Source organism: Talpa occidentalis, unplaced genomic scaffold (assembly GCF_014898055.3).
Source record: "Talpa occidentalis isolate TD23 unplaced genomic scaffold, MPIMG_talOcc4v2.1 talOcc4.17, whole genome shotgun sequence".
Taxonomy (NCBI): domain Eukaryota; kingdom Metazoa; phylum Chordata; class Mammalia; order Eulipotyphla; family Talpidae; genus Talpa; species Talpa occidentalis.
The window spans coordinates 52504048-52530551 of record NW_023601754.1 but is presented as its reverse complement, the minus strand read 5'-3'; the positions used below and the strand labels follow the sequence as shown (position 1 = coordinate 52530551).

Below are 26504 nucleotides of genomic sequence, written 5' to 3'. Positions count from 1 at the left end.
AACGTGGCTCATGAGAGCCCGGCGCCAGACAGTGGCGCCTCCCAGCACCCCCGCCCAGGCGTGGGCCAGGCCCACAGCGCACGGGCCAGACAGTTCTCGGTCTGCGGCCCTGAAGGGCGCACGGCCACTGCGGTCTTCCTGCCCATCCGGAGCCCACCTCGGCAGGGCGGCTCCCAGTGGTTGCTGCTGGAAAAGGGGGCGCCCGCTTTCCTCCTGGCCCACACACCTTCCCTCAGGGCCAGCGCTGTGGACAGTGAGGGCTCATGGCCCTGCTCACGGTGCCCCTGCGCTGCCGCACGCCCTTCCCGGCTCCGTCTCCAGGCCCCCAGCGCCCTGGGGGGCTCATTGCAGGCGGGCGGCGTCCTTCTGACCTGGCCGCTGGCCGGAGGGTGAGCTCCTCAGGGGGTGACACTCCTGCCCACCTGTGTTCGGGCCTCCCAGGCCCATCGTGGAGACCCCCCCCCAACGAGCCAGGGCAGCCGGGGTGGGCAGTGGAGACACTGAGACTGGGCGGTGCAGGACAGTGTGGCCCTGCTGGACCCTGGGGCCCCTCGTGAGCAGCAGTGACTGGTCACCCGCCTGCAGCCCTGCCTCCTGGAGTCGGGGCCCTGCTCTGCTGTGGGAGCTGCACAGACAAGAGTTCAGGCCACGGGGCTCCCCATTCCCTTTGGGGTTCCCTCCCACACTCGAGGCGCCACGCAGCCCTGTAATGAGGGTGAGTGAGCAGCCAGGGCTCCAGCTGCGCCCCAGGAGCAAGAGCCCAGGAGCCCCTATCTCTCACCCTGAGTCCACCACCAGGGTGGGCAGCGGCCTGAGGGCTGTCTCTAGGAATGCCAGGAGGAGAGCCGGGTGAGGGAGCCTGGGCAACATCAGCACCCCGGAAACGCCCCATGGGTGTGTCCAGGCTACGGGGCAGAGGTCAGCCCATGGCCCGGGTGAGCCTCTCTTAGAGGCGGCGTGAGGTCAGCTGGAGCCCCTCTAGGCAGGTGCTGGTCAGAGAGGGGGGCAGGGCCCCTGAGCCCCCGCCGGGCCCTGGGTTCCGATTCCCCCTCTCGGTCGTCCTGCCTGGCACTCGTGCTGGAGTACCCACCCCACACCCACACCCCTGCCAGGCTGCAGTCAGGTCCAAAAATCAAAGTGCCCCTCAGCTGGGTAGCAGGCAGGGGCGGAGGCAGGCCTGCAGCAGGGACCCCCGCAGCTGCGACTTCCGAGAACCATGGGTGGGGTGCTGCGGAGGAAGTGGCCCGGGGTGGTGCCCAGGCAGCTCTCTGTGGCACCAGGCAAGCAGCGGCCCGGTGGTCAGGAGCCCAGGTGCGCGTGTGCCGGGGCCGCCTGGCCACAGGCACAAGGCCTGGCTGAATCACACGAGCACTCGGGCGCCGACGCCTCCCTGAGCGCCAGTCACTGCCTGCTCCTGGCCCAGGGCTCCGCCTCCGGCTGTGTCAGGGATGTGCCTCTGGGGGAGACCTGGCTGCCCCGGGAACCTGCCCCCTGCCTTCCTGTCTGGCCCCGTCCCCAGCCCTCTCCAAAGTGCAGAGGGGACTGCGGGCTTGAAGCTGAGCCTCCGTGAAGGGACCAGGCGGGGTCTGAGCTTAGACCGGTCATCGCCCCTTTGCAAGGCTGTCTCTGCGATGTGCAGTGGGATGAGATCTGCTCTGCTCCCCCCGGAAGACCAGACGCCTCCTCTCGGCAGGGGCCTCGGGATCACTGCCCTTGAGACCTTAGCAAGTGTGTGGTGTCCACATGGTCGTTCTCTACCGGCTGCTGTCCTTTAACTGATGGCCTCTGTTCTTCCCTAGGTGTGTGGACGGAGGGTCAAGCTGGTGTCCTTAGGGTCCCTCAGCCCTGGGCTCATCTGTGATTTCAGAGCCCCCCTCCCCAACCCCTGCCCAGACCTCCCAGATTCCACCGGTTCAGGCAGAGGCGCGAGCGCAGGATGTGCTGGCCAGACTGCAGGCCCCTCCCGCTCCCGCCGACCGACAGCGCCCGAGGCCCGAGCCGCCTCTCGCCATCCAGGCCTCCTGTCCTCCAGCACAGCCGAGCTGGACATCACACTGCGGTCACCTCATACTTTGCTGTCTTGGTCTCTGGGGGCCCCTCTGGGCCCTTCTGGGCCTGGACCTCTGCCACCCTCGTTCAGTTCAAATCTCTGTTTACAAATAGGGGCTCAGAGACGCGCTGACTTGCTAGGCCACGGGGCCATGAGCATGTGGCTGGTCCCTTTCCAGGCTCAGGCACCCGAGGGGGATGGTGTGGTCAGGACCATCCCAGGGGGCATGTGAAGTGAGTTGGGCTTCAGCCACTCCGGTTCCACCAAGAGCCCAGGTTTGGCCAATTCTGTTCCCAGATAAGGCCCAAGCCCGCCCCGCAGCCCCGATAAGGGCCGGTGACCTTTTCTCACAATGACCCCATTATTCTACTGGGGCAACTTTGGAGGAGGGAGGCAGCTCCCCGAGGGGTGGGTGCAGCCCCCAGTGTCCGTGGCAGCCGCCTCCAGGGCCCACTCTCGGGGCTTCGCTGCTGGACAGCGGCCTGGGTGCAGGTCACAGAGCTGTCGCCCGCCAGGTGTCAGCGAGTGCTCCCACTCCGGGGCGTGGGCTGCCATGCAGGGCCCGTGCCCAGCTGTTCTGGGCCGGCCCCCAGCACTGATGTTGGGGCTTTCATGCCTGTTCGGCCCTGGGGTGAGGGGCCACGCCGTGTCACGACTTGCTTCCTGTGCTCTCCTCACTGTCCCCCTGGACCCCCGCGCGGCCCGTGAGCCTCAGACTCTCCAAACCCACCGCCCTCCACCTGCCTCTGCCCACACCCTGCTTTCCTAGCTGGCTGCTGACCCCAGGACACCCACAGGCCAGGCCACCCCACTGCCAACACCGCCTATTAGACACTCAGCTACAGGCCCCTCTCCTGGCACGTGACCACCCCCACACTGCTGGAAACCCAGCCCTCAGCGGGCTCCCAGCCCCTCTGGCCCGCGGCATCTCTGACCCCCGGCTGTCCCCACTCAGGCCAGGCCTGCAGCAGGCACCAGCCTCCTTGGAGCCCAGGCTCTGAGTTTCTCTGCCCAAAGGTCTGGTCTCCCTCCTGCCCGACAGGCCCTTGGGGTCCTCTGGTCCCAGAGGGCCAGCTGGGAAGGCAGCCACAGGCTGGGCCAGGGGCGATGGCCCACGCCAGGGGAAGGGTCACTAGGAGGAGGGACGGGGGAGGCCGGCCCTGCCTCTTCTGGAGCCTTCTGTGGCCAAGAAGAGGATGCAGCTGGCCGCCTGCCCTCGACTGGCTCTGACGCCCAACCCTACCCCCAGGGCAGCAGCAGGGGCTCTGGTTCTGGGGCACACGCCTCCCCCAGCAGACTGGCAGATGGTGATGGCTGCAAACCTGGGGCTCCTGCAACCCAGACGCCCGCCCACTGCCTGACACGGAGGGAAGGGAGCTCCTGAGCCCCCAGGAAGGAAGCCAGCCACACCCGGGCCCACGCCCAGCAGGCCCAGACCCTGAACCCTGTGGTCAGTTTGCAAAACACTGCTCTGTCCTCCCAAGCCCGGGAGGCTGGTTTGGCCTTGGGTTCCCAGAGGAACCTTGGGCCTTCTGGGCCCGCCCCGGACAGCTAGCCCCTCCTCAGAGGCCGGGCCTGGACAGAAAGGCCGAGGGGCACTGGGATGTCACAGCCACTCCCCAGCAGACAGGTGTGCCCGCCCAGGGTGGTCTCACCAGCTGGGGGCACCCTGGGCCTCTCCCCCCAGCATCTCCTTGGGCACGCGGACTTTGGGACAATAGGGCTGGGCCTATGAATGTGAAACAACCTCATTCCTGGCAGCAGGAGACGGAGCTGGACTGCTGCAGGCCAGGCTCCCCGGGGCCCCAGCCAAGGTCGCAGAGGCCAGTGGGGTGGCACGCTAGCCGCTGGTGGCTCAGGCCAGAGACCCAGGACCCAAAGGCCCCACAGAGCACAGCTGGACAGCTGCAGCCAGGCTCGGGGGCTGCTGGGGCTTCCAGGGGCCTCCAGCAGGCAGGGCAGGCTCAGGAGCTGCGGCCTCGCCCTGGGAGCCTGCTTTCCCGTCCACCCTGTCTGCTCTCCCTCCGCTCTCAGCCCGCCCTTCCTCTGCCACCTGGCCCTCTGTCCATCTGTCCTCCACCCGCCCACCTATCCGTCCAGCTGTCCACCCCGGGCCTGGGCGGGGGTGCACGGGCCTCTCGCCTTGTGCTGTTCTCACGGGGGCGGCTGGGGCGCCGGCAGGAGCAGGGCCGCACCTGGGGCAGGGAAGTCAACCCCCAACCCACCCTCCCTGACCAGACAGGAGGAGCGAGGCCAGGTTCCGTGCCGGGTCTGCCCACCCGGGGCCGGGGCAAGCTCGCGGGACGCTGCTGCCCGGGGAGGGGGTGCAGGCAGGGCCCCTCCCAGGCTCGCGCCCGGGGAGGCAGCCCGGAAGAAAAGGAGCCACGGAGGGCGCTGGGAGTGTCTCGTGTCACGCGGCGCGTTGGCCCTGGGCGGGCGGCAGCCTCGGGGCAGCGGCGTCGCCGCCCGCATGGACGGCGAGAGCGGCGGGCGCAGCTACGTGGGCGAGGACATTCCGCCGGGCGGGCCCTCCGGGGAACAGGCTGGGCGTTCTCCAGGCACATAAGGAGGCCGGTGTGTCTGGGACGGGGGTGAGCGTGGACACAGTGGCAGGGGGACAGGCGGGGAAGGGCCTGGGGGACAGACTGACCACAGCCGGAGACGGGACTCCATGTTGTAAATGTGGGGAGAGCACCGGGGCCCTGGCCAGAGCGCCCTGCCCTGCCTGCACCGGCAGCCGTGGCTGTGGGCATCGCGGGGGGATTCCAGAAAGCCGGGCAGTCTGGGGCTGTGGTCCGGGCCCTCCCCGCGGGCCACGTCTGAGGGTCGCCGTGGCCGCGCCTGATGGTTGGCGACGAGGAGGCGGCAAGGGAGGAGAGGAAGCCGGGCTGGTCGCCTGACCGCTTAGAAAGACCCGCGGAAGGCGGGAGGGAGAGAGGAAGAAAGGAGAGTCGAGCGGCCACATGACTGGGCGGGTGGGCGGCTGACGGGGTGTGGGGGGGCCGATCAGACGGACAGAGAGGAAAATGGGGGGTGAAGGCCAGGCGGGTCGTGAGGGAGGGACGGTGGGTGTAGAGGGACGGCGGGTGGCGGAGGGGTGGAAAGAAGGTGAGAGGATGGTGTGTCAAGCCCGGAAAGTGGGGCTCCTGGACGAACGGGCACCGCCGTGGTCAGCTCTGCTGGCAGAGGCCGAGAAGGTGACCCGTGGCCACCGTGCCAGCCGGCCTGGATGGGGCCTGGGCAGGGGGACGGATGGAGGAGCTGAGTCCTCTGGCCTCTGCCACACCCCCATGCCAGGGAAGGGCACGTCCACGCCCTTGGCAACAGCCTGGGTGCTGGGAGGACGCAGCAGGGTGAGCCAGCCCAGCCTCCGCAAGGGTGCCCGCTCCCGGGCAGCGAGGCACCTGGGCGGTGGTGCCCGCTGGACTCCGCAGGCTGGGCAGGCCGCTGCGGCTGGGCTGAGAGCCTGAGGCGTGGAAGCTGGAGGCAGCCTCTAGAGTCAGGCCGGCCTGGCGGGCACAGGCGTTGCCAGTCGTCAGCAGCGCAGCCTTGGACCGAAACCCCGGGCTCTCTGAAACCAGCTTCCGGTGCGTAGAGGGCAGAGGTGACGGCTTGGCCAGGTCCAGTCACTAAACAGTGACGGGAGGGCGGGGGCCGCTGCGGCCTCGGAGCCCCTCCCGCTGATGCCCGGGCAGGAGGACTGAGAAGGTTCTAGGGCTGCCGCCGAGCCCTGGGCCGGCGCCCACTGCCGATGCCACAGCCTCTGCTGCCCACCCAGTCCCGGCGGGAAAGGCTCCCATGTCTGGGCCCCACCCAGGAGGGCCAGAGCCCGGGGAAAGTGGGGCCTTTGTCCTGGGCTTGGCGGGAGGCCCTCCGCCCACCAGGGAGCCACAGGCGGGAGCAGGGACTGGTGCTGGGAGGCGGACACAGCGCAGGACCCCGCTCCGGCCACAGGCCCCGTCGCCACAGGCCACCATCTAACTGCAAGCGGGGCGGATCCGGGGAACCGCACCGCCCACGTGCGCCCCCCACGCCGCTCAGGTAGAGCTGTGCGGGCAGGAGCGTGGGCACGGAGTCCTGCCTTCCTGGGGGAGGCACGGCCCGGCCGTGCACGGTGGGTGAGCCCCGGGCAGCAGCCGGGGGTGGGAGCGCAGCCGGCTGTGGGTTCCCTGGCAGCACCTGGCATTTGGGGCAGAGTTGGGGTGCAGGAAGCACCCCGAGTTGAGTGTGAATTCGGGACACCTTGCTGTCAGCACTCCCAGGCTTCCTGTATGTGTTCAGGCACCCGGCTGAGGGCTGGGGCCAGGTCTGGGTGGCAGGAGCAGGGAGCGATGGTCCTGGACCCTGAGGTGGCGTGGACAGGCGGTCAGTTCCCAGGGCTGCCCGCGCGCCTCCCTCTGGGCAGCTCACAGCCGCCTGCCCCCCCCCCCAGGACCGTCTCCCTGCCGTGAGCTGCATCAGTGGGACTGAGAGTCTGGGCTGGGCCAGGGGCCACGGCCAGGGTCCTACAGAGCCCACTTAGCACTGGGCAGGGTACGGGGGTTCGGGGAGAAAGCTCGGCCACGCCTGTGAGGACGCGCCGGGGACGGGCTGGGCCAGGTCTGGCTGCTGGCACGTCTTCACAGCCTCCCCCTGGCCCCATCGCTGCCCCCACGGCTGCCCCCAGGCCCCTCAGCCTCCTCATCCCGGGCCAGGTGGCCGCTGAGTGGGGCCCGTGTAAGCCGGGGTGCTGCTGCCCGGGCCTCAGGGCTGCCCCCTCCACGCTAGGTGACCACATGTTCCCCTCCTTCCTTCCAGAAGCCCCCCAGTGCCCACACCATGAAGGAGGAGGCCTTCCTCGGGCGCCGCTTCTCCCTGTGTCCGCCTTCGTCCACCCCGCAGAAAGCCGACCCCCGGAAGCTGTCCCGGACCCTGCTGCTCGGCGGAGAGAACGACCTCTGCCCTCTCAGCCCAGGTCAGTGGGCGGCAGGTGCCCCGTCCCTCCGTGCCCCAGGATGGCCAGCGCGGGAACCGTCTCCTGGCCGGGGGAACTGCCCCAACGCGCCGCCTCTCTGGGCCTCAGTTTCCTCACGTGCACGTAGGGAGTGTTGCACTCCCAGCTGGAGGGCCCCAGGCTCGGGGGCCAAGCCCCTCGGCCTGCAGCTGTGGGCACAGCAGAAGGTCCCCCCAGAGCCTGGCCCTCTGCTCCCCCCACCTCCTCTCCTCGACCCCCCCAGGAGTCTGGGCTGTCCGCTCCACCCCCGCCACACCCCAGCTTCCCCAGACACCCAGCCCTGCCCTCCTAGAGCCCCTCCCTCCAGCCTGGCTCCTCCCACCTGCCCACACCTCCCACTACCGGCTTTGGGGTGAGGAGCCCCAGGCCTCCCCGGTCCCCGTGTCTATTCTGCCCTGGAGCAGACCTGGAGGGCGCCGGCCACACCGTCTCAGGCTTGAGGGCGCTGGCCGGCCTTCACACTGCAGTCCAGCAAGCAGCGTGGACCCCAGGCCCAGTGGGGAGGCCCTTGTCGGGGTCACACGTGGGGGAGGGCGGCTGCAGACACCGGGGAGTGGTCTGCTGTCATCCGCCGCCCTCGCCCGCCGGAGCGGGCAGGAAGGATGGCTGCAGCCAGTGCAGGGCCTGGGCGAGGGCCACGAGGGGTGGCATGGACGGGCTGCGAGGGACGCGCCCACCCCTCCCTGCCACCAACCGCCAGAGCCGCCCCCGCCCCCCTGGGCGCGGCCCCGTCCTCGAAGCCCCACAGGCTCATGGAGAGGCGCCTCCCGAGGGCCGCAGGCCCGGCCCCCGGACGGCCAGGCCCCGGGGCGAGCGAGCTCTCAGGGCAGGCAGCTGCCGTGTGCTACGTGGGTCCGAGGCCAGGGACGGGGAGCCGGTGCCCCAGGAGTGGCCGCTGCTCCGGATGCCCCTGGCCCTAGTGAGCTGCTTCCTCGGTCCCAGCCCAGCTCTGGACCCCACCCCTTCCCGAGCCTTGGGGGCTGGGCCTGCCGAGCCCAGGTGGGTCCTGAGGGGCCTGTCCCCCCCATAATGGTGCCATCCCCCAGATGTAACCACTTTCCTTCTCAGGAAATGGTGGGAGGGACCCCCCGAGGGGTGCTCGTCCTCCCTTGGGTCCACGGCCAGCCGAGCTTGGTCTCCCTCCCTCCTCTCCAGGCTGGAAAGGGAACGCCCACTGGGGGCGGGGTGCAGGGGCCAGGCCTAGTCCCCCACCCCACCCTCGGCTGCACACTGGGCACCCTGACCCACCGCAGGGCTGCGAGCCTGGGGCCACAGTCTCCCTCCGAAAGCTGGGGGCTGGGTCTTACTGAACCCCAAGGCGCTGGCCCCCCCAGAGCCCAGGTCTTACGGCCAGGGTCCTGGGATCTGCCCTCCCAGCTGTGCCCACGTATCAGTCCTCGGAAGGACCAGCCCTCTGCCCCGACTTCCCAGCCCACCGGTGCCCCCACACCTCACTCACTGGCCCCTCTTGCAGGGAAGGACGCGGAGCCCGTCAGTCCATCGCCCAGGGACGAAGCCCCCTCGACTCCCAGCTCTGCCACCAAGGTGCCGCCGGTAAGAGCCAGAGTGGGGCCTGCCAGGGCATCAGGAAGGGCTCTAGGAAGGGGACCCACCATCCCCAGCCCGGTACATGGGCACGGCCCCCAGTCGCAGCTGGGAGTCCCTGCAAGGAACGAGGGCTGGGGCGCAGACGAAGCCCCCCAATCCATCAGCGCCATTTCCTAGTACCAGGACAGCCAGACGGGGTGCAGAGGAAGGCTGCGGGGGGCTGGGTGCCCTTGTGGACGAGAAGTATTGATAAAGGAGGTGCAGGAGCCCCTCCCTCCTGGGAAACCCCTCAGAGTGAGCCATCCCTCCCCCGCGCTCCCCAGGCACAGAGAGCTGCCCAGTGGGAGGCCACGGGCACCCAAGGCGGGGACACTGACGGGGCTGATGGCCTGGGGTCCTGACACTGGGGCTGGTAGCGGTGCGGGTAGAGACTGGGTCTCCCCGCTCCCCCGGCACGTCACCCCATGTGACCTCGAGCCACGACAGCCTTGCTCCTCTGGGACCCCAGCTGCTCCCGTCAGACGCGGGGTGGGTGGGATCCCCGGCTTCTAGGTGTGCGCGTGCCAAATGGCCAGGCCCTCGGTGGGCCTGTTTCCCAGCCTCGGCCCCCAGGGCTGCAGGGGAGCGGCCAGGCCTCTGGTGTGGTGTATTTGTATGTCTGGAAGTTTTTAATTAAAAAAAATTTCATTGCAATAAAATACACATAACAGAAAATTCGCCATCGTCACCATTCCTAGGTGGGCAGTTAAAGGGCATCAAGCAATTCATGCCGCTGTGCCCACCCCCCCACCCCATCACCTCCAGAACCTTCTCATCCTGCAAAACTGAGCCGCTGTCCTGTGAGGACCTGTGCGGGCTTCCCGGCCCCCTGGGGAAGGGTCCGCACGGGCGCATGCGGTTTTGAATGGGGCGCTGCGGCCTCTGTTGTGGCTGGGGGGCGTCCTTGCTGCACCCTGGACACCGGCCTTGGACGCCGGCCCAGCAGTGCGGGAGGAGAGCGCTCACTCCCGCGGCCCAGCTTGCTCTCAGCACTTTTGAAAGTAAGCCCAAGGGGTCAGTGCTCGCCGCCGAGGGAGGCCCCGGGTGCCGCAGCCTCCACGTGCCCGGGGGCCGGTGGGCACAGCCTGCCGCACTGGGCAGGGTGCAATGACCGCACTGGGTCCTCAGGGGTCGCAGAGCAGAGCGGCTGGCACGGCTGCCCGTCCTCCACCCCGGCCCTGCCCAGCGCTCCGCTCAGCCTTTCGGACTCGCCCAGCCCCGCTCCCGGGCACCTGGTGGGGCCGGCCGCGGCCCACACGCCCGTTCCTAAGTTCCTGATGCTCGCAGAGCCCAGCTGCCGGCCGGGCGGCGCCCCCCAGAGCTCTGGCCCCACGGGGAAACGCTTGGCGGCTGCAGGCGCAACAAGGCTGGGGGCAGGAGCAGGTGCGAGCCCCGGGGTCCGCCGCCAGCAGGGCGGTCGGAGCCGACGTCCCCCTGGGGACACCTCGGTGGAGCCTGAGGAAGGCGCGGGGGCCAGGCGGTGGGGAGAGCCGCCCCCTACCTGCACAGAGCCCCGCGGCCAAGGGCAGCCGGGAGGGTCTGTCGCCCCTGGCCAGGTCCAGCGGCGTCGCTCAGGCCCGCTCCTCCTGGTCCCTCCCGCTTCAGGTCAAACGCAGCCGCCAGCGCAGCCCCCGTGCCCTGTCCTCTGGCCTGGAACGCGCCGCTGCCCAGGGGGAGCGGGCCGGGCAGCCCCAGCTGCGCATGCGCCGTGCGTGGCCGGGCCTCTGGGCCGAGCCTGTCTGCGGGCAGGACAAGAAGGAGCCGCCAGGGGCCCAAACACTGCCCACCCCAGCTCCGCCGGCCTCTTTCTAACCCGTGGAGCCACCTGGTTGGAAGGCAGACGGGCCCGGCAAAGCCGCGGCCCCCTGCCCAGAGGCTGGCCGCCCGGCGGTAGCTAAGATGGGCCGCCCTGGGCCCCACGGGAGACGCCCAGGGAAGGGGCAGCCCCACACCAGGTCTGCGTGGGCCCTGAAAGCTCCCTGCACTCGGCCACCCCGGCGCCCCCATCGCCCCTCCACCACCCCGCACCCCTGGAAGTGCGAGTAGACCCCCCGCGCGTGCCCTTCTCCGGCCGCTCAGGCCCCAGGCCTGCCACAGCCTTGCTGCCGGCACGACCCTTTGGTCCGCGAGCCCCTGGGGTGGCGAGCGGCGCGCTCAGGGACGTGTCCCGCTTCCACACCCACCACGTTCCGCGGCGACGGCCGGCCGCCCTCCTGGCCTCAGGGCCCCCCGCCCCACAGCCCCCGCCCACCACCCACGCCTCCCCACCCGCGTCTCTCCTGCAGGCCGAGTACAGGCTGTGCAACGGGTCCGACAAGGAATGCGTGTCCCCAACCGCCAAGGTCACCAAGAAGGAGACGCTCAAGGTGGGTGCGGGCCTGGGGGGGCCCTCACCCCGCAGCCGGCCCACACTTCCTCTCCCACCCCTGCCCATCCCCCAGCTCACGGGGGTCCTGGCGGGCGGGAAGAGTGGGGTGGCAGGCTGGCCTCCCGCTGACCCGCAGCTGGGCACCCCGCGGCAGGCGCAGAAGGAGAGCTACCGGCAGGAGAAGAAGCGCGCCACCAAGCAGCTGTTCAGCGCCCTGACCGACCCCAGCGTGGTCATCATGGCCGACAGCCTGAAGGTAGGCCCAGCGCAGGGGGGTGCTGGCCCCTGCAGGTGCACCCGTGTCCGGCCGGCCTGCCCAGTGACACCAGCTGAGCCGTTTAAAACATTGGAAACTCTTCTCTCCAGTGCCCGAGGCCACAGTCCCGAATCCAGGGGCCGCAGGCCACGGTCTCCGCGCGCTCAGGGGAGGGTCCCTGCTGCCTCCCCCGCCTCCGGGGCCCCGGCAGCCTTGGGCCGGGCTCCTGTGTCTCCGCGGCCCTCCCTTCTGGTCAGGGGCCGACTCTGGGGCCTGAGCGCGCCGCTTACCTGCAAAGGCTGTTTCCCACGAAGGCGGGGCTCGGCCTGCTGCTGAGCTCAGAGTCCCCTGAGACCCGTGCGGGCCGGGAGCTGCTCCCTGCACACCCTCCGCAGGACGGAGGAGGGGGCGCCAGGAGCCGGGGTCTGCAGAGCCCTGGGCCTCCGAGGGCGCCGTTTCTTCCTCACAAAACCATGCACAGAAAGTGAGGTTCAGGGTGAAAGTTCGCTTAGAACGAGACGAGAAACGAGTTTCAAACCTCACAGAGCCGACCTCTGCTGCTCCCCGGGGCCTTGGGAGGGTGCACCCTTGAACTTGAGCGGCTCACCCCTCACCCCTAAGTCTGCCCTGGCCGGGTGTATTTCTTGGGCTCCACGCCGGTGACCGGCTCCCTTCACATCTGAGAGAAGAGGACCCTGTCCTCACGGCCGCTCCCGAGCTCAGCCGCAGACCTGACCGGCCCCTCCCGCAGATCCGCGGCACCCTGAAGAGCTGGACCAAGCTGTGGTGCGTGCTGAAGCCGGGGGTGCTGCTCATCTACAAGACGCCGGCGGTGGGCCAGTGGGTGGGCACGGTGCTGCTGCACTGCTGCCAGCTCATCGAGCGGCCCTCCAAGAAGGACGGCTTCTGCTTCAAGCTCTTCCACCCGCTCGACCAGTCCGTCTGGGCCGTGAAGGTAGGGGCCTGCGGGGCCGGGGCCGGGGGCGGAGAGGGGCTGGGAAGGGGCAGGAGGCCAGCGTTCCAAGGGGCCCTTGCCGCCCCGCCGGGCCTGGTTCAGCCTGTCGGTGGCGGGGAACAGAGGCTCCGGCTGCTTGCTCAGGAGCCTCAGCAGCCCTGAGCCCTGTCCAGGGGCCAAGCAGGGCCATGGGAGCAGCTGCCCTGACCAGGGCTGCCAGCAGGACCAGAGGGCCCCCCGGGCCGGTGGCAGACAGAATATGAACCCCAAATTCGTTCGGCATCAGGGAGCTTCAAATCGCTGCTTAGGACACATGCCCCAAGGATATCCTTATTGCTTCAAACCTTTATTGTTGCTGAGATTCTCCTGGGGGGTGGGGTGTGATCGGGGAACAAAGGTGTCCTGGGTCCCTGCGTGTATCAGGGTGGACTTCCTGGAGGAGGAAGCCTGGAAACAGGCTCAGAGGATGAATAAATTCCGGGATGTCTAAGGGAGCATCCAGACGCTGACTCAGGCCACTCCCGATGGGGGAGCTCAGAGCTGGACGCCAGCCGAGGGGGGCAGAGAGCTCCAGCCCCCTCGGCTTGCACGTCTGCACACTGCGTGCCTGGCCCTGCCCGGGGGTCCCAGAAGAGCCTTGTGTGTCTGTGTGGGGGTCTGCCAGTTCACCCCGTGTTTGCACCCACCCGTCCCCCATGTCCCGCCAGTGACCCCCGTCTCTGCCTCTCCAGGGCCCCAAGGGGGAGAGTGTGGGATCCATCACGCAGCCCCTTCCCAGCAGCTACCTGATCTTCAGGGCCGCCTCCGAGTCAGACGGTGAGTTGTGCCTGTTCTGCTGCCCCCCGGGACCCCACCTGAACCCCCCCAGAAGCTGTAGACCAGGGGCCTGCTCTCTGGTTCAGACCCTCCGCCACCTCCACGGAGACCACCTGGCATCACGGGACAAGCCCAGGACCAGCAGGCCCCGCTCTGAGCCTCGGTGTCCCAGGGCAAATGCAAGTCTCTGCGTCACTTACGTCTCCCCGGTGACGCAATCCCATGGCCTTTTTATGTAGAGCAACTCATTAACAATTGCTGAGCACCAGGCACATTGGACCAATAGGCTGCACCGTTGCCATCCACACTTGACAGATGAGGAAACTGAGGCACAGACAAAGGCCAGCAAGCGCTGGGTGGGAATCTGGAGTCCCCCGGCGGCTGACACGCTGTTGGCGCTCCCTCCGGTGGCTGCTCGGAGTAAATGCAGCTGCTGCTGTCCGCATCAGGGAGGCGCCTGGGGACCCCTCGGGGAGCTGGGTGAGAGGCTCCTGCTCCCTCTGGTCCATGGTGGCACCTTAGGGCCCCGCCTAAGGCAGCCTGGCCTGACCGCGGGACTCCAGTCTCACCCTGCCCCGTCTCCTGATGGTGTTACGCCGTCCTCTGGTGCTCAGACCCAGCGTCCTCACTCCCTGGGGCTGTCCTGGGCCCAGTTCTGTCCACCTCCTTTGCCTGTCCCCGCTCCGTGCCAGGCCCCACGGGCAGTACCAGCTGTCTTGAGCTTCAGTCTTGGAGGGGGACAAGCAGTAAGCCATCACATGGCGCCAATTCGGCCGATGCATGAGCTAAATAAACCCCGATGGAGTTGGGGGGGGGTGTGATCGGGGAACAAAGATGTCCTGGGTCCCTGTGCGTATCAGGGTGGACTTCCTGGAGGAGGAAGCCTGGAAACAGGCTCAAAGGATGAATAAATTCCAGGATGTATAATGTGTTCAGGCCCTGGCCCCATTCCTAGAGTGGGTTTCCCAGATTTTGCCTGCTTGCTGCTCCCACACCCACCCCAGTTCTGCCCCCGTGAATGTCCAACTCCAGCCCAGCCTATAGTGACCCCCAACGGGAACCCAGGGGTCTCTATGAAAACCAGAGGTTGCCATCCCTGCAAACCCTCCAACTCCCCTGAGATTCCCACTTCATCCTCCTGATGCCAGGCCCGAGGGACACAGGACCCCAGGGCTTTCAAAGTTGGGGAAAGAACTCACAGAAGTGAAGTGAAGAGCCTTCAGCCCCCCAGACTCCCCAAACCTTTCTCTAAATATGCTAAATAATACATCGGTACAGATGCTCTTGTGAGTGTCAGTGACACATGCAGGCCCCAGGTCACCTGGGTGGACATGTCCCCACAGCTCTCAGCACCCCCGGGGCATGCAGGCAGTGCTGCTGTAGCCCACCGGGGTCCCCAGCTCGGGACAAGGGCTAGGGACCGGAAGTGGCTCTGCCCGTGGTCGACCTGCGCCCCCAGCCCATCTCACCCGCGCCGTCACCACCCCACAGCTGTTCTGACACCAGAAGCACCTCCGACCTTGGTCAGCCCTACCACAGGGCTCTCCTGGGGCTTGTCCCCGCGAGCCTGCCACCCACCCGCCTGCTCAGTCTTTGGGTGAGCGGGAGCCCCCCCAGGCCCACCACGACCCTGGCCAGCAGTTCCACCGGAAAGGCCGCCTCCCAGCTCCACGAGGAGAACACGCAGCTCTGGGTGGAGCGCAGGCCGAGTCCGCTAGCATGTGCCAAGGGTCACGGCCGTCCTGCTTGGCCCCGCCTAACAAGCCCCCCCTGTAACGTGCCCCGCCTGTAACACGCCCCGCCTATAACATACAGCCTGTCTGTAACACACACGCCCCACCTGTAACACGCCCCGCCTGTACCATACATGCCCCGCCTGTAACATACACGCTCCACCTGTAACATACACCACGCCCCACCTGTAACACGCCCGCCTATACCATACATGCCCCGCCTGTAACATACACGCTCCACCTGTAACATACACCATGCCCCACCTGTAACATGCCCCGCCTGTACCATACATGCCCCGCCTGTAACATGCCCCACCTGTAACATACGCAACGCCTGTAACACGCCCCACCTGTACCATACATGCCCGCCTGTAACATGCCCCACCTGTAACATATGCCACGCCTGTAACACGCCCGCCTGTACCATACATGCCCCACCTGTAACATACGCCACGCCTGTAACACGCCCCGCCTTAACATACACCACGGCCTACATGTAACATGCCCGCCTGTAACATACACGCCCCGCCGGTAACGCGCCCCAGCTGTGACACGTCCTGCCTGTGCTGTGCCGCGGGGGAACACACCGCGGCCGCGCCCCGAGCGCCCTGCACGCAGGCGGGCATCCCTGGGAAGCGGGGCTGTCGCGTGCACGCCTTGTCCTGAAGGTCCTGAAGGTCAGGACAAGGTGGAGCTTGCTGGCGCGGCAAGGGCGTCTCTAGGTGAGCACAGGCTGAGGGGAGAGGAGGAGAGGACCGCCAGGAGGAGGGAGTGGGGTGAAGCGGGGCCCCGGGACAGGGCAGGCCTCACCCCGGTGTCCCCCCAGGTCGCTGCTGGCTGGACGCTCTGGAGCTGGCCCTGCGCTGCTCCAGCCTCCTGCGCCTCAGCACCTGCAGGCAGGGCCGTGACGGGGAGCCAGGGTCCTCGCCCGACGCGTCGCCCTCCTCGCTGTGCGGGCTGCCCCCCTCGGCCACCCTCCACGCCGACCAGGACCTGTTCCCGTGAGTGGGGGCGCAGCAGGCATCGTCAGCCCCTCCGGGAAGCTGGGCTTCCCGCCAGGCGGCGGCCCCAGAGCTCAGCGCTGGCACGGGAGCCTCCCGTTGCGGGGGGCTTACACCGCCGGGGCCAGGAGCGGGCTGCCCCCCACCCGGGCCCGCACCTGTGTCATCTCTGCACTGCCAACAGTGCCCGGGGCGGCGCTGAGGGGGTCAAACCAAGGATGTGTTTGGGGTGCCCGGGTTGGGGGTGCCCGGGCTGGTGGAGAGTGCAAGGCCTGGGGTGTCCCAGAGTGAGAGCATGCCAGGGTGGGGGTGCAGGTGCAGAGGCATGTAGGTGCCCTGGGTGGGGGTCCCCTGGATGTGGTGCCCGGGCCTCCCCTTACCCAGGGACCCACGGCCACCCCTGCTGCCCAGACTGACCGGGTCCTCCATGGAGAACGACGCCTTCTCGGACAAGTCGGAGAGAGAGAACGCCGAGGAGTCGGACGCCGAGCCCCAGGAGCACGGCCGCAGGGCAGGGAGCGGCAGCGACCAGTCGGAGGCCACGGGGGGCCCGGGGCCCGGCGGGACCACGTACGTGGAGCAGGCGCACGAGGAGCTGGGGCAGGTGAGAGCCCCGTGCAGGCCCGGCCCGGCCCGGCCCGCACCTCGGCGCACCTTGGCAGCGCGGGGGTCTGCATGCCCGGCCCCTGGGGACGGGGAGGGTGAGGTGGGGGGACCTGGGGGGCAGGGAGGGGGTCGAGGGCTCAGGCCGAGCGTGTGGGGAGGCTCAGGAGGCCTTAGGTGGGGCTCGCGGAGGGCCCCGGGGGAGAGGTAGGAGCCGGGACCCCCTGGGAAGAGCCATGTTGGAAGAGCGTGGAGGGCTGCCGCAGGCCCCGGGGAGGGCCGGGTCGGAGTTCGGGACCCGTCTGGGCGGCGGCAGGTCCCAGGCGGGGAGACACCAACCTCCGGGGCTGGCGCTGCAGGGGGAAGGCCCGCTGGCAAGGAAGCCGGCCCGGGCCGGGGGCAGCCCTCTGGCGGGGGGCTGGAGTGGGGACATGAGCCGGGAGGGCAGGGGTCAGGTGGGGCGAGACCGGCTCCTGAGGCGCGGTGGGGGGGCAGCCTGTCAAGGGGGCGGGTCAAGGCGGCCCCGCCTCCCATCACGCCTGCCCCGACGGACCCGGGGCCCGGGGACCGCGCAGGCGAGGCCCTGACCGCGGCCCCTGCCGGCAGCTGGGCGAGGCGTCCCAGGTGGAGACGGTGTCCGAGGAGAACAAGAGCCTGCTGTGGGTGCTGCTGAGGCAGCTGCGGCCCGGCATGGACCTGTCCCGCGTGGTGCTGCCCACCTTCGTCCTGGAGCCCCGCTCCTTCCTGGACAAGCTCTCGGACTACTACTACCACGCCGACCTGCTCTCCAGGTGCGCGGGCGCCGGCGGGTCCCGGCGGGTCCCCCGTCCCGTGCCCCCAGGAGCCGCGCCCGAGGCCAGCCTGGGGAAGGGGGCAGAGCGGGGAGGGCCCGTGTCCCACGAGTTCGGCGCCCTCCAAGTTTAGGGTTGAGCGTGGGGTCAGCTCTGGAACCCCGAGCCCTGAGCTCTGGTGTGGGTGCCCTCACGGGGAGCCCAGCAGGACGCAGGGACTGGCAGAGGGGCTGCGGGCTGAGAATCCACGCGGCTGCACCCGCCTTCCCGGAGGAGCGGCTCCAGCCCCGGCCCCCTGACCCAGCGGGAGACTCCCTGGTCCGGGGGGCTGGAGGTTGGCGTTGCCCGGGGGGGACAGGAGGGGCCCAGCGCTTGTTCCCAGCTGAGTGGAAAGGAGCCGAGGCTGGGGCGCGGTGGCCCTGAGCCCCACCTGGAGCCGAAGCCCCGCTCCTTCCCAGGGCGGCCCGCGAGGAAGACGCCTGCCGCCGCATGCAGCTCGTGCTGCGCTGGTACCTGTCAGGCTTCTACAAGAAGCCCAAGGTGAGACGCCCTGCTCCCCGCCCCGGCCTGGCCAGCCCTGCCCACACCGCTCCACGGGGTCCTAAGGGCCCCCAAAGGTGTCCCTGGCCCTCAGGGGTGGGGGCAGCTCCAAGATCTCAGACGGGGGGAGTCCAGCCAGGTCCAGCCCTGCCCAGCCCTGGGCAGGCGGGCGCCGTGCGGGGTGCACGCCCAACCCCACCAGCAAGCCCCGTGGGGGGCGCAGAGGGGCTCTCTGGGAGGTCTTCTCAGAGGAGGAGGCTCTATGCAGAGGCTGTGGCGGCAGGGCAGTGAGGCTGCAGGGTCAGCTCCAAGACAGACCCTAACAGCCTCTCGGGCTGCTGGCCCGTGTGCAGACTCTGGGGTACGCTGCGCTCAGAGGCTGCCGTCGGGGGAGGCCCCCGCACACACACCAGCGACACAGTGAGGGCAGAGAGAGGAGGCACGAGAGGGGACCCCGCTGCCTGAGATCTCAGGGGGCGCTGAGCTGGACTGCAGGCAGGTGGGGGGCTCTCCAGCGGGGCTGGGGACGGACCTGAGCCGCGGGGCAGCAGAGAGAGGGTAAGGTGGCTGAAGCGGAGCGGGGCGCGGCTGGGAAGGCCGGAGGCCGCAGAGCTAAGGTAATGGGAAGGCTGCCTGCCCACGTCCTGGGTGTGCGTGGCCTGTCGGGGCCTCATGACCCCCACACGCCAAGAGGCGGACACAGTCCTCTCCTGCTGCCCCCGGCGCGTAAGCCCCCGGCAAGGAAAGCCCCAGCAAGCGCGGTTCTGAGAGGCTCTTGTAGAGACCCTCCCTGCGAGGGCGCTGCGGCCATCCCCCGCCGTCCTCTGTCCACCGCCCGCCCAGGGGCCTCCGCGCTCCGAGTTCCTCACACAGGCTCTCTGCTCGTCTCCTGCAGGGGATCAAGAAGCCCTACAACCCCATTCTGGGGGAGACCTTCCGCTGCTGCTGGTTCCACCCCCAGACAGACAGCCACACCTTCTACATCGCGGAGCAGGCAAGGCCGCCCGGGGGGGGGGATCTGACCCTGTGAGGCCGGGGCCCTTGCTGGTCTGGGGCCCTGGCACATTTCTTGCCGGGTCCTCCTGGGGCGATATGAGGCGCTCCCTGCCCCCAGTGCCAGGGGGGTGCTCCCAGGTGCAGACGCGGCGCAGCAGCTGTGACAGCAGAGGGGCCCCTCGGGGAGAAGATCAGTGCACCCCGATTCCCTAGGGACACTCCTAGGAGTGACACGGGGATTCCCGTCTGCTCGGGGGGCGAGGAGGGGGCTTCTCCTGGGGAGAGGGCTCCCCTCCGGCTACCCGCTCTGGGGCCATTTCGGGAGCCACCTCCGCACCCGCAGGTGTCCCACCACCCGCCGGTGTCCGCCTTCCACGTCAGCAACCGGAAGGACGGCTTCTGCATCAGCGGCAGCGTCACAGCCAAGTCCCGCTTCTACGGTGAGGGGCGCGGCCGGGCCGAGGTGCCGGGACGGGGCCTGGGCCTGCCGCCAGGCCCGGGTGCTGGTTGATGGCGCCCCTCCGCCCCTCCTGGTCGGGGACCACGTGGGTGCAAGCGCCGAACCCCGCAGCCGGGCAGGGCCGCCCAAGGCCCCTCCCACCACCCTCCCCCCAGGAGTGGGCGCTGTCTGCAGGGGGTGAGGCGCCCCAAGACACTGGAGACAGCACAGACTCAGGGCGCCGAAGGGGCGCCCCACCACAGGGCTTTAAATCAGTCACGTGAGCCAGAGGAAGGTGCCTGGGCTCTGGCCTGGGCAGGTCTGCGGCGGGAGGCGCCTCTGCTGCGCAGGGAAAGTCCCAGGGCAGCACCCCTTGGAGCTGCACCAGGGCTTCAGGGCTGTTTCCTCTTCCCGCCCTGCCCTGTTTATCCCTTCTCGGCGCGCAGGGAAGCCGCGAGCACCTCCGCGCCCCTGGTCTGCAGAGGCGCCCGCGTCAGCCGCCTTCCACGCCGTGCTCCCCGCGCCGGTCCCTGGCTGCGGCTGCGGCCCCTGCCCCGACGCGGCGGGGCCTGGGGGGCTTGAATCAGAGCCGGGCCTGGGCTGGCCTGAAATGGTCCGCAGCCTCTACTGGGGAGCCCCTGGTCTAGAAACCGAAATGGAGGCTCACCGGTGGCGCTCACGCTCGGGACCGGGCACGGGCCACCTGGACGGGCCCCTGCAGCGCCCAAGGCTCGGGGATGAGGTGGCGAGGCGGCCACCCTTGCGCCCCCCGCGGGACGGCCGAGCTCATGCCGTCCGCCTGTCCGAAGAGGGTTCGTCCCCTGTGGCTTGGGGCGTGAGCGCCCGGCCCAGGCCTGTCTGCGCTCACCGCCCGGCCGTCCCCTCCGCAGGGAACTCGCTGTCGGCGCTGCTGGACGGCAAGGCCACGCTCACCTTCCCGGGCCTCGGGGAGGAGTACTCGCTCACCATGCCCTACGCCCACTGCAAAGGTGAGCCCCCCCAGGGCGCGCGTCGGTGCGCCTTTCTCTGAAGGTCTCTGTGCCTCCCCTCACCCGCCCGCGGCACCGGCGGGGGTGCAATGCCGGCGGAGCCCCCCTCTCTGAAAGCCCGTCCACCTCCTGGCTCCTTGGCGGTTGCCCCGCTGCGTCTGCCTGTGGGTGACACAGCAGGCTCCTCCCCGAAGCTGCCTCTAGGTCTATCTCTGTGTCTCTCGAATCTCACTGTCAGGTGCCAAGCCCTGGTTTCTTTTGTGATGGTGATGGTGGTTTTAGGTTTGCCCAGACCTCGAGCAGAACTTACAACGTTCTCACCCACCCTCACCCCGCTCTCTGCAGCACCCGCTGTTACTCACGCTGGCTCTGACACAGTCCCCCCAGGAGTCCCGAGCTGGGTCGGGGCTCAGCAGGGCCAGGGCTCGGCAGGGACGGGCCCCCTGACCCCCAGCACTGTGTCCCAGGGATCCTGTACGGCACGATGACCATGGAGCTGGGCGGCACCGTGACCATCGAATGCCGGAAGAGCAGCCTCCAGGCAGAGCTGGAGTTCAAGCTCAAGGTAGCACTCACGCGACACCCCTGGCACCAAGAGGGCCTGAGAGAGGGGCCTCAGGCAGGGCAGGAGCCAGGTCTTGGGGATCCCCTCCCACCCTCCTCTGCCCCCAGATGGCTTCCCCAGCAGTCGCACTGATACAGCAGGTCCACCGAGGGTAGGGGCCGCCCGCAGGCCACGTGGCAGGACAGGGCACACCCCTTGCCCGGCGGACGCTGGAGGGGCCTCCGCGTCCTGGGCTCTGGCGGGCCGCCGGCGAGAGGGACCTCCTCCACGCGGCCGTCCCAGCCGGCTCCCACACAGAGCTGAGAGCCCACACGCCCGTGGGGGGCACCCCATGACCCACGAGGTGCACCTCCAGGACGGGCCTCCTCCCTGCTCCCTGAGGCCGTGGGGCCCCTGGAGAGCCTCTGCCCCTCACGGCCTCCTTCTCGGGTGTGTCCCCCAGCCCTTCTTTGGGGGCAGCACCAGCATCAACCAGATCTCGGGCAAGATCACGTCGGGGGAGGAGGTACTGGCGCGGCTCTCGGGACACTGGGTAAGAGGGTGCCCTCAGGCGGGGGCGGGCGGGACCCCGGGCACCTGAAGGCCTGGGGGCCGGCCCCCTGACCCCACAGGCCGTCATGCAGGACAGGGAAGTGTTTATCAGGGAGGAGGGGCAAGCCAGCAGCCAGCTCTTCTGGAACCCCGGCGGGGAGGCCCGCGGGCAGAGGCTGAAGCGGAGCACGGTGCTGTTGGAGGAGCAGACGGAGCTGGAGTCCGAGAGGTGAGCCCCGGCCGCTCGCCCGCCCCGGTGGGCAGGGCTGTGCTGTGGGCCCGTGCCCAGGGCGGTCCTGGCAGGGTGGAGGCTCGAGTGGGCTGCGCATGCAGGCCACAGGTCCGGCGGGCGCGGGAGGCCCGGGGGCCCGGGGAAGAGCAGCTGCCTCCCACGGCTCCTCAGCCAGGGCCCTGGCGGGGGTGAATGAGCAGCCCCCGGAGATAGGGCGTGCGAGGCACTGAGCCCCCCATCGCTGAGGGTGACCGGGGGGTGCTGGGGCTCCCCTCCATGCCGAGGGGCGGCTGCCCCAGGCTCCAGCTCAGGGCGGGCGCCTCCCCAGGCTCTGGCAGCACGTGACCAAGGCCATCGGCGAGGGCGACCAGGACAGGGCCACGCAGGAGAAGTTCGCTCTGGAGGAGGCGCAGCGGCTGCGGGCCCGCCAGCGCCAGCAGACCCTCACGCCCTGGGCGCCGCGGCTCTTCCGCCTGGACCCCGCGGCCCAGGAGTGGCGCTACCTGCACGAGAAGTGAGGGCGGGCGCGGGGTCCTGCTCCCCGGAGGAGCCGGCCGGGGAGGGCCGGGTGGGATCCCATCCCCTCACTGCGGGCCCTGCCTGTGGCTGTTCCGGCTGCGGCTGGGAGGTGGGGGGCCGGGTGCGATGGGGTCCCACCTCTGGGGCCACTTCCCTTGCCCACGGACGCCTGCTGGACCCTCAGCCACAGTCCCTGGGACCCCCGGAAGGACATCGCCCAGTTCGAGCAGGACGGGGTCCTGCACACCCTGCAGCGGGAGGCCGCGGGCCGGCCCCGGCGCCAGGTTAGCACTTGGGGCCCCAGGGCTCGGCTCAGGGTGGACCCCCGCCCCCACTCCCACCTGCCCGGCCTCTTCTTCTTCCCCACTCTGCCCTGCCTGCCCTGCCTTCCACCCGGGGGCCCCGGATTTGCAGGACCCGCAGTCACAGGATTCTGTGCTGGGGTCTCCCAGCACCTGCCCTTTGCTGGGCAAAGACGCCCCCATGGTGCTAGCACTCTGTCCTTCTGCGTCTAAGGAAACTGAGGCAGGGAGTGTGAGGGTGGCTGAGGTAGGCAGAGGAGGAGCCAGTGTTCGCACGGAGAGGAGGTCCTCAAAGGGCAGAGAGAGGGCCTGGGGCGGGTAGGGGAGCTGTGAGGGAGGCGGAGGGACAGCTCCAGGAGCCGGAGGCCATTGGCCTCCCAGACAGCCCCAGCCCGTAGATTTGTGGGGAGGCCTGGAGCACCCCCCGGAGCTCCACACCGAGGGTCCAGGGGGCCTGACTGCAGGTGCTGCGGGTTCCAGCTGCTGGGGCCCTGGGGACACTTTCCGTGATTTGCCAGTGAGCAGGAACTACCCCCTGCCACGGTGCAGCCCCCTGCCTGACTCAGACCCGATGGCTCTGGCCCACCTGATGGCCTCTCAGCCTCCCTCCCCCTCCTCAGCCTCTCCGGTTGGCCTGACCCGCCACCCCAAAACCTCCCCAGGCTGGCCACAGCTGGTTAGCCTACAAATTCACCTGTCTCAGCTCTGCCCCGGCCACCCCATCCCAGCAGCTCTGACCTCCGGCCCAGCTGTCACCCCCAACCCAGCGCTGACCCCCCTGCTGGCACACTTGAGTGTCACACGGGCCTGATGTGTGTCCTGGGACCCTGGGACATGGGGCGGCGCCCACAGCCCTGCTCCCCATCCCTGGCGCCTCCCCTGGTGACCTTGAGCCAGACCCCGGCTATTCGCTGGCCGGCGGCCCATGGGAAGCCAAACTCAGGGACGCTGCCACTCTCACCCCTGCCATCATGTCGGGCACCAGGGGCCTAAGTGTGGTCCTGCCACCCGCCCGCCCCTGCAGCAGCTCCGCGGTCTAGTCCCAGGGAGAAAGCTGAGCCCGGCAGGGCGGGCGACTCCAGGGCAGGCAGCCGGACAGCCCCCTCTGCGCCCAGAGCCCAGCCCCCCTCTGCATGCTGGCCCCAGCACGGCCCTGCCCACCGGCTCCTCTCCTTCCAGGGGCCTGGTCCCCGCCGGCAGCTCCGCAAGGCCAGTGACCAGCCCTCGGGCCACAGCCAGGTCACCGAGAGCAGCGGCTCCACGCCCGACTCCTGCCCAGAGCTGTCTGAGGATGAGGACGGGGACTTCCCTCCTGGTGAGCCCACAGCCCCGGAGCGGGGTCCCCGCTGGGCTCCACCCAGCGCCCCCTGCCACCCCGACCGTGCTCCAGGCTCCACCAGTGCCTTCCTGAGCCCAGAGCACACGGGGGTGGGGAGGGTCCCCACCTGCACCCACCCAGCTGGGCAGCGCTGGCCAGTGACTGTCCTCCGTGACACTCTGGCTCTGCTTGGTGTCCTCACAGCCCTGCCTGTGCCCCCCACTTTGTCCCCACCTCTGCAGAGACACGCCCCACCTGGCCATTTCTGCCCCCAGCTCCCTGAGACACCAGCACCCGGGGTCACCCCCGAGAGGCCCCTGTGTGTCCTACTGCATCCTAAGGCTCACGGGAGGGGGGCCTGGCTGAGCTGGGGGTGGTCCCGGGACCCACGTGCCAGCTCCAGGACGCCCCACTCATCCACACCCCTCCCTTCCCTCCCCCAATCTGTGCCCTGGGCCCATGCCGGGTGCCACCCCCCAGGGAGCGAGAGACGGTGCCCCCGGTGCGGGAAGGAGGAGCAGCGGCTGCGGGCACTGCACGAGGCCATCCTGTCCATCAGGGAGGCCCAGCAGGAGCTGCACAGGTAAGCCCAGGAGGGTGGGTCGGGGGCCCAGGGGTCAGGCACCTGGAGTGTCAGGGGAGCTAGAACCCCAGGGCTTGCAAAGGGTGGGGCTGCGGGTGGGACAGGAAAAGACCACCTGGGCTTTGCAGGGGCTGGGGCCACAGGGAGTGTGTTTGGGGGGACCGAGTGGCCGTGCTTGCTAGACACTGGGCTGGAGATGGCAGGAGCCCGGGGAGGAGCCAGGCGGGGAAGGAAGGAGCAGAACGGAACCCCCGTGGGTGAGCAGCGGGTGGCAGTGGAGGGGGCTGCTCAGCAGCTGCGGCCCCTGAGCCCCAAGCCCCGGGCCCAGCACCGGCAGGGTGGATTCTCAGCCCTGCCCAGGGAGCAGCCCAGGGAGCAGGTGAGTTGCCAGGAGCTGCCTCTGACCCGGCGGGCAGGGGCCCTGGGGGCAGTGTGGGCCCCACAGAGGACACGGAGGTGAGCAGGCCACTATGGGCAGCTCAAGCCATGCTCGGCTCAGTGCAGTGCAGACTCCCTGGATGCAGGGCTCACGGCGACCTCTGTCTGCCCCCCATAAATGGGGTGATGCAGAGTCAGTGGGATGAAGAGGGCACAGAGGACTGTGCTCTGCGTCACACCCAGCAAGCATTCAGAAGTGTTGGCCGCTGGCCCGTCGGGAGCCCAGGAGAGGAAAGTCCTTGCTGTGTCCCACCGTACCTGTGGCACACCAGACCCTTGGCAGGGAGTGGGGGACAGACACCTTTGAATAGTCTGCTCCAGTGCAAAGCTGTGTGGGGCCAAGAGAAAGGGAGCCTGGCTTCTTGGCAACTTGGGGGCGGTATGGTCTATGTGGTCTGGGAGGACTTCCTGGAGGAGGGTGCAATGGACAGGCAGGAGTTGGAACCGGAAAGCGGAGGAGTCACAAGAGTGGCAGACACCGGAGGGTTGCTCAGGAGAACAGGCCAGAGGGGCTGAGGGGCTGAGATGGTGGGATGGGGTTGAGGAGACCAAGGAAATGGCCGGGGGGGGGTGGTGAGGAGAGGGGGTTATAAAGCAAACCTGGCCATGGGGGCGGTTGCTGCAGGCAGGTGACCTGGAGAACAGCCAGAAACTTCTGCAGGCCAGACAAATAGGACCCGAGGGTCCAGGCCTGGGAGGATGGGGGCAGGGCAGAGGGTAGCTCTCGGGGCTGCCAGACAAAGTCCCACACAGGAGCGTCCCCGTCCTGAGGGGGGCCGGGGGTGTCCTCTTCAGGCCTCTCCTGGGCGTGCAGAGGCGTGTCCTCCCCATGTCCTCCAGGGTCATCCCTCAGGGCCCCGTGACCCTACTTCGCCTCAGGCGCCTCTGTGAAGACCCCTCTCCACGCACAGCCACGCCTGGGGCGCAGGGAGGAGGACTGAACATGTAGCTTTATGGGCAGCTCCTAGCTCTTCGCTGTGGCGAGGGAGGGTACAAGGCCACCCCCCCAGACTTCCCTCCTGGAATTGTGCCCCGAAGTCACTAAGGGCCAGCCCCCCCACCCCCTGTGAGCTCCCACCTCCACTGCGCCCAGGCCCCAAGGGGGGGGTCACCACACTGTCTGAGCAGCACCCTGGGGTCACCACCTGCACCTTGGCCAGCGGAGGGCCGCCCCTGAGCCGCCCTGTCCTTGCAGGCACCTCACGGCCATGCTGAGCTGCACGGTCAGGGCCAGGCCGGTGCCGGCCTCGGGACTCCTGCACAGCCCCCGCTCCTGGTTCCTGCTCTGCGTGTTCCTGGCATGCCAGCTGCTCACCAGCTACATCCTCAAGTAGGAGCCCTTCCGAGGGCCGTGGGACGTCGCCTGACACTCACCGGCCCAGCCCTCCCCCAGGCACCCAGCACTTTCAGCGCCCACGGAGCAGAGGCCCGCCAGGCCTCGGGGGACAGAGGGGCCCACAGTGGCAGGCAGGAGGCCAGCAGGGGGTGCCTAGGGCCCCAGGTCCTCTGGGGAGGCACCTCTTCTCCTGCTGACCCTCCCCCAGCACCGGCCTTAATGCTCAAGCCAAATGCCCTGTGTCCCGCAGCACACCCTGCCCAGCTGTGCCCGGCTGCGCCCGGCTGCTTCACTGCCCGCAGCATGGAAGGAGCAGGGGTGGGAAGCGCTGGGGGCTCCGGAGATGGGGTGCTCTGCGGACGCTGGCTTCACTCTGCCTCGTGCTGTCTGGACGGGAGCCCGGGCCACCCACCCTCTTCCCACACCCTGGAGCCGGGGTGGCCCGGCCAAGGGGTGCGCAGGGGCTCAGCGGCTGCACCCTGGCCTGGAGAGAGGCCCCAGCCCAGCACTTTGCTCAGACTGATGGCGCTCTGTCTGTTTTACACTTTTGTAATAAACACAAC

At 69.1% G+C, this 26504-nt stretch overlaps 1 protein-coding gene across 2 annotated transcripts in view; it reads left to right on the top strand.

The window, feature by feature from the left end:
* Nucleotides 1–26504, top strand: part of OSBPL5 (oxysterol binding protein like 5) — a 46848-nt gene extending 20344 nt beyond the window's left edge. For both annotated transcript variants that reach the window (XM_037517395.2, XM_037517396.2), the window contains exons 2-22: nucleotides 6848–7004; nucleotides 8518–8597; nucleotides 10916–10996; nucleotides 11153–11254; nucleotides 12006–12209; nucleotides 12941–13025; nucleotides 15585–15759; nucleotides 16171–16363; nucleotides 16969–17153; nucleotides 17612–17693; nucleotides 18589–18687; nucleotides 19033–19129; nucleotides 20019–20117; nucleotides 20585–20682; nucleotides 21125–21214; nucleotides 21306–21442; nucleotides 21774–21959; nucleotides 22149–22248; nucleotides 23446–23581; nucleotides 24065–24167; nucleotides 25801–26504. In XM_037517395.2, coding sequence (XP_037373292.1) covers nucleotides 6848–7004; nucleotides 8518–8597; nucleotides 10916–10996; nucleotides 11153–11254; nucleotides 12006–12209; nucleotides 12941–13025; nucleotides 15585–15759; nucleotides 16171–16363; nucleotides 16969–17153; nucleotides 17612–17693; nucleotides 18589–18687; nucleotides 19033–19129; nucleotides 20019–20117; nucleotides 20585–20682; nucleotides 21125–21214; nucleotides 21306–21442; nucleotides 21774–21959; nucleotides 22149–22248; nucleotides 23446–23581; nucleotides 24065–24167; nucleotides 25801–25939 — 2628 coding nt within the window. In that variant the 3' untranslated portion in view covers nucleotides 25940–26504. The remainder of the gene's footprint in view (nucleotides 1–6847; nucleotides 7005–8517; nucleotides 8598–10915; nucleotides 10997–11152; nucleotides 11255–12005; nucleotides 12210–12940; nucleotides 13026–15584; nucleotides 15760–16170; nucleotides 16364–16968; nucleotides 17154–17611; nucleotides 17694–18588; nucleotides 18688–19032; nucleotides 19130–20018; nucleotides 20118–20584; nucleotides 20683–21124; nucleotides 21215–21305; nucleotides 21443–21773; nucleotides 21960–22148; nucleotides 22249–23445; nucleotides 23582–24064; nucleotides 24168–25800) is intronic.